Below are 9,035 nucleotides of genomic sequence, written 5' to 3'. Positions count from 1 at the left end.
ACTGACCTGTTTCCTGCCCTATATGTCTCCCTCCAATCAAGTTAAGAGCTGCTAGAGTGATGGAATATCTTGTCCAAATAACTATTAAAATTAAGACCCTTGGTAGGGTGAGGTGGGGAGATCAAGCCATAGTGGAGTAGGGAGCTTACCCGGACGTTCTAACCTGAGCTGGGATCACGTCCTTCCGTATTCGGGCAGCAGGGGGCGCTCTGGCAGGAGCCGCGCCAGACGTGCCGGGCCCTCTGGCGCAAGCTAGACTCTAGCTTCCTCTGATGACTTCCGGCGCGCTTCCCGCGAGCCGGACGCGGCGGTGGTATGGATCGCAATCCGTCTCCTCCGCATCTGTGTCGGGAAGAGGAGGAAGATGAGGCGGTGGCTGGAGGAGACTGCATAGGGAGCACGGTCTACAGCAAGCACTGGCTCTTCGGCGTCCTCAGCGGGCTTATTCAGGTGCGTAATTTGCCCCTCCGGTAGGCCCTCACACCCCTCAGACACCCCGCCGCGTCTCTGCGCAGAGTCTTCCTTTCTCCGCAATCGCCTTCCGCATGCCCACCCCTCCCTAGGCACCAGCCGCGGGCACTCACACTTTGTCCTCACACCTTGTGTCCTGACCACTTCCGCTGCACCCGAAAACTGTCTGGGGCCACTACCGTGTCCCTCAACACAAAGGGAAGCACAAAAGCAGAGATACTGGAATGCGTGCTGTTAAAACCTTGTACTTTTGCACATTTAACAAAAATATATGACCATGTAAATACGGTGCTCGTCTTTTTGCTCCTCAGTCCCATTGACATTGCCGAAGCCCAGGCCCTAATGATCTGTTTCTTGGACTTTTGCTGTAGTGGCTTTGGAGTCATACAACTTTGCGACCAATATCTGGCTTTATCACCTACTAGCTGCGTCTCGATTTCTTTCTCAACGTATATAAAATGAGATTATGATGGCCGTAGAGTGCTTAGTGTTGTGTTTTAAATGTGAATTGTCTTTTTTCACTTTTCCCCAAATTCCTTGCTTCCATTTTTTCTCCTCACCAATTTGTCTTCTCTACAGGTGTCAGAATAATCTTCCTTTTTTAAAAAAAAAAAAAAAAAAAAACCAAACTTGTTTCTGACACTCCTTTAAGTTATCTTGACTACAGGAGAAAAATGCAGATTTCTTAGCTTGGAATCCAAGGCCCTTGGCAGCCTTTCAGCCTATCACATTCTATGTTCCATCAACACTAAACTGTTCACCATTTCCTGAACATGCCCGGCCTCTATTAATTCTGAACTCTCTACTTTCCTCTAATCTGAATGCCCTTCTCCCCTTTCTTACCTGGCAAACTCCTGTTCTTCCTCCAAGACTTAACTCAAATACTACTTGTTAAGAGACTTTTCCCCCAACCTCTCCAGGGATGGGTGTCCCAGGCATAAGTTATTGCTCCAATCATTTTGCTTCCACAACCCTTTGTCTTCAATTTAGTTGAATCACTTAGCCTTTTCTGTTCTGATTATTAGTATGTATGTCTTTTCTCTGCTTAATCTACGTTACTTAAAACTAAAAAACCAAGCCCACTTCCATCAAGTTGATTCCAATTCATAGTGACCCCCATTGGGTTTCCATGGCTGTAAATCTTTACGGAAGTAGATTGCCTCATCTTCTTCTTGAAGATACTGTTAAGTTACTTAAAAGCAAGGGTTACATCTTATCTTTGTGCCCCTAACCCAGTGCCTACCAAAAGTAAGCCCTCCATAAATGTTGAGTGAATAGCGCTACCCAAGGCAGTATGTATGTATGTATGTATGTATGTATGTATGTATATATATATATATATATATATATATATATTCAAGAGATTTTTGAAAGAGAAGATACTTTGAGGGTAGTGTCTTTGTGACTTCTAAGCTATTATGGGCTCATATTAACTTGCAGAGTACTATGGATAACTTTTATTCATCCCTTTTCTCCCTTTGTGTTTCTGAAGATTGTTAACCCTGAAAACACCAGACTCAGCTCACATGATGAGGAGCAGCAGATGGAGCTTGATGAAGAAATGGAGAATGAGATTTGCAGAGTATGGGACATGTCAATGGATGAGGTAAGGAAACGCTGTTGGAAATGAAACTCTGAAAAGACTTTTGGGTAACAAAGAGATGAATGGATTTTTTTTAAAAAAAAAATAAAGTTCATTCTTTCAGTCTCTGGGGAAAGGCCCTAATCTTTAATGTCTGTAATCACTTCTCTGTGTGTTGGGGGAATGAGTCTCATGAACTACAAATGCTGAACTTTTGTCTTTGAGGATAAAGGATGTGACCCAACACTCATTCAGTTTAGGTTAAACATACAGCTTTCATGAATGTTAGAAAACTTACAGCCCAGCCAGTTTTGATATTTACCTATCTAAAGAGACTTTGGCTTTGTATTTGATAGCAGGTTAAGAGTTGGTAGACCACTGATGCACCATGATCCATTTAGAAGGAAAGAACAAAAAGGAATTATGTGTAAATAATTACAATAATAATAATATTTTCATACTCATTCTCATATATATTACTCTATTTGATCTTCATAATAACCTGTGATAGAAGTAATACCCTCATTTTACAGGTAAGGAAATAGTGCAAAAAGAGATTAATTGATTTACATAATCTCTCATTTTATTACTTGGACTTTTGCAATAGATTCCTGAGTAAAATCCTTGTTTTAGTCTCTTCCACTTCCCTTATGTCCTTCACATTGCCACTGAAGTTATGTTTTTCCCTAAAATCCAGATTCAGTTTTTTCTATCTTAAAAGTTATAAATGGCTAAATGTCTTCAGGGAGCTCTGGTAGCATAGTGCCTAAGTCACTTGACTGCTAACCAGAAGGCTGGCAGTTCAAACACATCAGCCACTCCTCGGAAGGAAGGTTGGGCAATCTACTTCCGTAGTGATACTGCCTCGGAAACCCAAGGAGGGGTTGCTATGAGTCAGTTCCGACTCGACGGCACATAACAACAACAACAACAACAAATGTCTTCAACCATGTTTTTCTTTTAGCAGCTTTATTGAGGTATCACTGACAAAAAAATTGCCTGTATTGAAAGTGTACAATTTAATAAGTTTGGATAAAATATACATTTACATTTATATATATATATATATATATACCATCACTGTAACCAATAATCATTTATTTCCAGGATGTAGCTTTATTTCTCCAAGAATTTAATACTCCTGACATATTTATGGGAATATTGGCCAAATCCCAGTGTCCTCGATTAAGAGTAAGTATGTACATTTCTAAATCCTTTTAGATAGTCTAGGTAGTCTTTCCCTTTAATGTTTTATTTTTTCTGATTGACTATAAATCACCTCATCAGTGTATAAATGTTTAGTGAACATCTACTAGGTACTTACTATTTAAAATGAGTACAGTCATAGAGTTTTAGATTTTGACTGGACCTGGGAGAGTAACACTTTGATTTAATAGCTCTGGAAACCAGGTAGGTTGAATAACTTACCAAAGTTAGCTGCTAATACTTGACAGAAAAGGGAACAGTGCCTAGATCTCTCATTTCTCAGTTCATTGCTTTTTTTAATTCACAAAAATCCTCCCTTAAAGGTTTCTAGCCTTCTTTCTGAACTCAGCCTGTTGCTTAAGACTTGCCACAGTCTGAGCCTAACTAGTTTAGCCAGGCCTGTCTATTCCTGTCTACTGTGTCATGAGTTTACTGTGCTTATTGCCATCCTTGTGCTTCCTTTTGTTTACCTTCTGTCTTCTGTTTTCACATCTGTCCCAGGAAGGAGTTCTGATGGTTCAATGGTTAAAGCATTGATCTGTAACCAAAAGGTCAACTGTTCGAATCCACTAGCCACTCCTCAGGAGAAAGATGAGGCATTCTGCTTCTGTAATGATTTATTGCCTTGGAAACCTTATGGGGCAGTTCTACTCTGTCTTATAAGGTCACTATGAGTAGGCATTGACTGGATGGCAGTGGGTTTAGTTTTTAGGTATCATCCCCAGTGATGCTTTTTTCCTAAGCCTTTCCTAATAAGTAAATTCTCAGTGGTGGTTGCTGATTGTAAACTCCCAAGAACAATCATCTGTACCTCTCTCATTTAGTCTTCTTTTTTTTTCTTCCCCTCAGTCCTGGGACATTCCTATAAACTTTTTTCCCCCCCCTTTTTTTTTCCATTGTGATTTGGACGAAAATCCACAGAGCAAATTCACCCTCCACACAGCAGTCCACACACACACTGTCCCATTGACACCGACTACAACTCACCACAGTGCAACAGCTCCCCTCCCACCCCCCCGACAGTCACCTTCCCCGTCTCATTTAGTCTTGATGTACTGTGCAGAGTCCTGTGCTCTACTGCTAATTAAGTTACCATGTGCTATGCATGTCACAGGTAATTAGTAGATATCTGTTGAAAAATTATTATTATGAATTAAAAAATTCCCGTCAAGTAGAGTCTAGCTCCATGGAGTTTTCTTGAGTGTGTTCTTGTGGAAGGAGATCTCCAAGCCTTGCTTCTTTTGCTCCAGTAGGTGGGTTTGAACCACCAATCTTCAGGTTAGTGGATGAGCATGAGCTATTTGCTCCATACAGGGACCTCCTGTAATTATGAATAACTGCTATTTATTGAGTATTTGGTTTTACCACTCCTATCAGGTAGATGTTATCACCACTTTACAAATAAAAGAACTAAATCTCAAGAAATTTGTCCAAGGTCACACAACTAGGAAAGACTGGAGATAGGAATTGAGCCTAGGTCTATGACACTCCAGTGTAATCATTACACTGTATTGCCTTTCTTTCTTTGAGATTACAAAGTGGTTAAATCTGTAGTATATTATAAATTATAGTATATTTCTACCAGTTGAATATTGAATTAAAATTTTTATTTGGTAGAATATTCTGCTTGAATAGAGACCTGGTTAACTACTTTCTCCTTGGGTCATAATGATATGAAGATTTGCTAACCAGTTGCTGTGGAGTCTATTCTGACTCATGCTGACCTGGTGTACGTAAGAATAGACTGTTGTCAGTGGCTGATTTTTCAGAAGTAGATCACCACGCCTTTTTTGGAGATAACTTTTCTCTCTGTTTTCACTCTTCTTGGTGCAGTGAAAGTTTCTGTTTTTGTTGTTATTTTTGTATATGTGTGTTTCACCTCAGATCCATTGTGACCTGTGAAATTTGATTTTGCAGGAAATCTGTGTGGGAATTTTAGGCAATATGGCCTGTTTCCAGGAGATATGTGTGTCCATCAGCAGCAATAAAAATCTTGGGTAAGTCTTACTGTGTAATATTTTTTTAACAGATTCATATTTCATATCCCTAAGGAAATTTTAATATATAAGAAAGATAAGAGTATATCGTGAAACATTCTTACCTTTGATGAATATTTTTCAGGAACTTTATTGTGTGTTGATGGTGCTGGGGACTTCCACACTATTTATAGACATGATTCAGGCTTTAGACTTACTTTCCTTGTCAGTAGAAGGGGTCTATTTAACAGCAGGTTATAGAACATACATAGGATAGAAAATAGTAGGGCAAAACTTGGAGTTGGGGACATCTGACTAAAGTCCAAAACAATTTATAAAAGAAAGGATTACCTCTTACGGTGTGAAAGACTTTAAAATCTTAGTTCATGGAATTTATTCCTTAGTGATTTATAATATTCATGGATTAAATGACTCAAAGTTATGTTTGGCTCTAGTTTTCCATATAAAAATGTGATTATGAAAAATACTATCAAGTCTAAGGGGAGACTTAGTCAATTAGATGCTTATCTTAAAATGAAATGATACAGAACAATTTGCATTGTTCATGGGATGTGCAATAGGAGCATTGCTTGAAATAGCCCAATACTGTGATCAACCCAAATGTCTACCAATAGTAAGCTGGAAAAATAAATTATTTTCTATTCATATAAGAGAATGCACTACAGTAATGAATCAGAGCAGCAGTGACAAGAACAGCGTGGTGATTCTTATGGACATAATATTGAGCAAGAGAACTAAGACTCAAAAGAATACACTCAGTGTGATTTATTTTATATAAAGTTCAAAAATAAGCAAAACCAAAATAAATAAAATAATTATAGAGCAAAACAAGAAAATGATTGCTAGAAAAAATCAAGACAGTTATTTCTAGGTAGGTAAGGGACTTGTAAGGGACATACAGTGCAAAAACGGCAAGGAGGCCACATGTTCTGACCTCCTCTAATCTCACAAGAGAAAGACAGGATTACCAGCAGTAACCCAAGGCCTATTACTGCAAGGCTAGACATGCTGCCTCCCTCCAGCCCTTGCTCCAACCGTTCCTCCCAAAGCACCCACCACCTCCCTCCTGGGTTCGATAATTCACTGCAGTGGCCACACAGAGCTCACAGATTACGGGGTTTATTAGGGAAGCACCAGGCTACAACTCAAGTTCAAGAAAAATGCTCAGTCTCTCTCCCAGCCCACCGTCCCTCGGCCAACAGTCTCTCACAGTCACTTTCCCAGCAGCACTGGTCCCTCGGTGTCTCACTCAGCAATGCGTGTCTCTTGTGTCTCTTTCCCAGCAACGCATGTCTCTTTCAGGGGCGCGTGTCTCTTTCAGCAGCACGTCTTCCTCAACCAGCAGTCAGAGAGAGTTCTGCCTCTCGGAGGCCTCCTTTTGAGCCCGGAAGGGTGGTCAAACTAGCCAATCACAGCATCAGAACTCTAAGCACGTGGGCACCTCCCAGAACATTGTATTGTGCCACTCCCAATAGAAATAACCCAGGTGGATAGCTTCAGCAATCAGGGGCTGCTCAGTTGCTCATAGAAAATCCCACCTTGGAGTTTACAAAGTCTTATGGGTAGAAAAGCCACACTAAGTAATTTGCTACACTGCATACAGGCTATGGAAGTGTGGCACTGTTCTCTTGGAAATATGAGTATGCTTTATAATTGTTCATTAACTATAGATTTGTATCCTATAGAATTTTTTTAATGTATGCTATATTTCACGATAAAAATGATTAAAAAATTAAATGAAAACTCTACCTTCATATTTGAAAAGAGAGCAGTAAGGTATATCAAGTTAATGTTTGTTTTTGTAGACAGGTATTATTACACTGTTTGTATGATTCAGACCCTCCCACTCTGCTGGAAACAAGCAGGTATGCTTTTCTCTTTTTATGGTTTCCATGTACTCATAAGGGAATCTAGAAAAATACCATTAATTCTGCATGTGAATGATTTTTACTTGCTTGAATTTCCTTTACTGTTTTTAAAAAATAGAAATTAAGCTCACATTTATCATGTAGGTTGTTGCTTACTTGCCTTTCCCAGACAGAAGTAGCCAGTGTCTGGGTTGAAAGAATCCGGGAACATCCGGCTGTTTATGAGAGCATTTGCTTCATCATGTCAAGTTCAACAAATGGTAAGGCACCATGTAATCTAGGAAAAAAACTTTTAGATTATGTTTAATTGTTGGGAAACCATGTACAGGCATACCTTGGAGATATTGCTGGTTCAATTCCAGACCATTGCAGTAAAGCAAATACTGCAATAAATTTAGTCGTGAATTTTTTTATTTCCTACTCCGTATTAAATTTATGTTTACACTATACTGTAGTCAATTAAGTGTGCAGTAGCATTATGAAAAAGTTTAAAATATTGTGAGAAGTACCAAAAGGTGACATAGGGACACTAAGTGAGTACGTGCTGTTGGAGAAATGGTACTGATAGACTTGTTGGACACAGTGTTGGCACACACCTTCAATTTGTAAAAAAAAAATGCAGTATCTGCAAGGCATAATAAAGAACAATAAAATGAAGTATGATTACAACGTTTTTGAAACTGACTTTAATTAAAAAGAAAGAAAGTTAAGTACAAGGTGAAAAAGTATTTCTATTCAAGATATAAATTTCTTTTTAAATTCCCGGGACTCCATTTAAAACTAAAGGAAAACAGCAAATGTAAATGTAGGAGGTAAAAACAGAATATGTAATACTTTGGTCTGTTGTTCCCTATCAAGATGTAACTTTGTTGGAAAGCTTTAAGAGTTAGGATTAACCATATTGCTGAGGAAGCGAGCTGGCAGTGGTTCAGAACAGCTAGGGGAGACCAGGAAGTGAGTGGAGCAGTTTGGAACAGCTTAGGGAGACGAACTTGTCTGTCGGTTTGTTGTACTGTGGTAGCTTGCTTATTGCTGTGAGGCTGGAGGCAATGCCACCAGTGTTTCACATGCCAGCTGGGTCACCCATCGTGGACAGGTTTCAGCAGAGCTTCCAGAATAAGATAGACTCAGAAGAAGAAAGAGGCCATACACTTCTCAAACAATTGGCCAATTAAAACCTTATGAATAGCAGTGAAACACCATCTGATTTATTACTGGAAAACTTTATGAATAGCCTTAAAACATAGTCCGATACAGTGCTAGAAGATGAGTCACTCAAGTCAGAGGGCACTCAGAATACAACTGGGGAAGAGCTGCCTCTTTGGAGTAGAGCCAATCATAATGATGTGGCTAGAGTAAAAGTTTCGGGGCCTCCGTTTGTTGATGTGGCATGACTCAAAATGAGAAGAAGCAGCTGCAAACATCCATTAATAATTGGAACATGGAATGTATGAAGTATGAATCTAGGAAAATTGGAAGTTGTTAAAATTGAAATGGAACACATAAAGATTGATATCTTAGGCATTGTTATTGTTGTTAGCTGCCGTCAAGTCGTTTCCGACTCAAGAACAACCCCATGCACAGCAGAACGAAACACTGCCCGATCCCGCACCAGCTCTATGATCCTTGCTATACTTGAGCCCATTGTCGCAGCTATCGTATCAGTCCATTTCGTTGAAGGCCTTCCCCTCTTTAGTCAACGCTCCACCTTACCAAGTATGAGATCCTTCTCCAGGGAATGGTCCCCTCTGACAACATGACCAAAGTAGGTAAGACGAAGTCTGGCCATCCAAACAACGTGAATTCTTTGACAACTTCAATCTTTTCTCTGTTTATCGTGATGCTGCTTATTGGTCCCTTTGTGAGGATTTTTGTCTTCCTTATATTGAGATGTAACCCATACTGCAGACT

At 39.7% G+C, this 9,035-nt stretch overlaps 1 protein-coding gene across 1 annotated transcript in view; it reads left to right on the top strand.

Annotated features, from left to right (window-relative positions):
• Positions 1–315: 315 nt before the first annotated feature.
• SAAL1 (serum amyloid A like 1) overlaps positions 316–9,035 on the top strand; it is a 22,753-nt gene continuing 14,033 nt past the window's right edge. The window contains exons 1-6 of the mRNA XM_007955609.1: positions 316–450; positions 1,964–2,077; positions 3,161–3,244; positions 5,177–5,256; positions 7,062–7,121; positions 7,269–7,384. Of these exons, the coding sequence (XP_007953800.1) occupies positions 316–450; positions 1,964–2,077; positions 3,161–3,244; positions 5,177–5,256; positions 7,062–7,121; positions 7,269–7,384 (589 nt within the window). The remainder of the gene's footprint in view (positions 451–1,963; positions 2,078–3,160; positions 3,245–5,176; positions 5,257–7,061; positions 7,122–7,268; positions 7,385–9,035) is intronic.

Source organism: Orycteropus afer, unplaced genomic scaffold (genome assembly GCF_000298275.1).
Source record: "Orycteropus afer afer isolate SDZICR_OR568_19922 unplaced genomic scaffold, OryAfe1.0 scaffold00014, whole genome shotgun sequence".
NCBI classification, from domain to species: domain Eukaryota; kingdom Metazoa; phylum Chordata; class Mammalia; order Tubulidentata; family Orycteropodidae; genus Orycteropus; species Orycteropus afer.
This window is presented reverse-complemented; position numbering and strand designations above follow the sequence as displayed.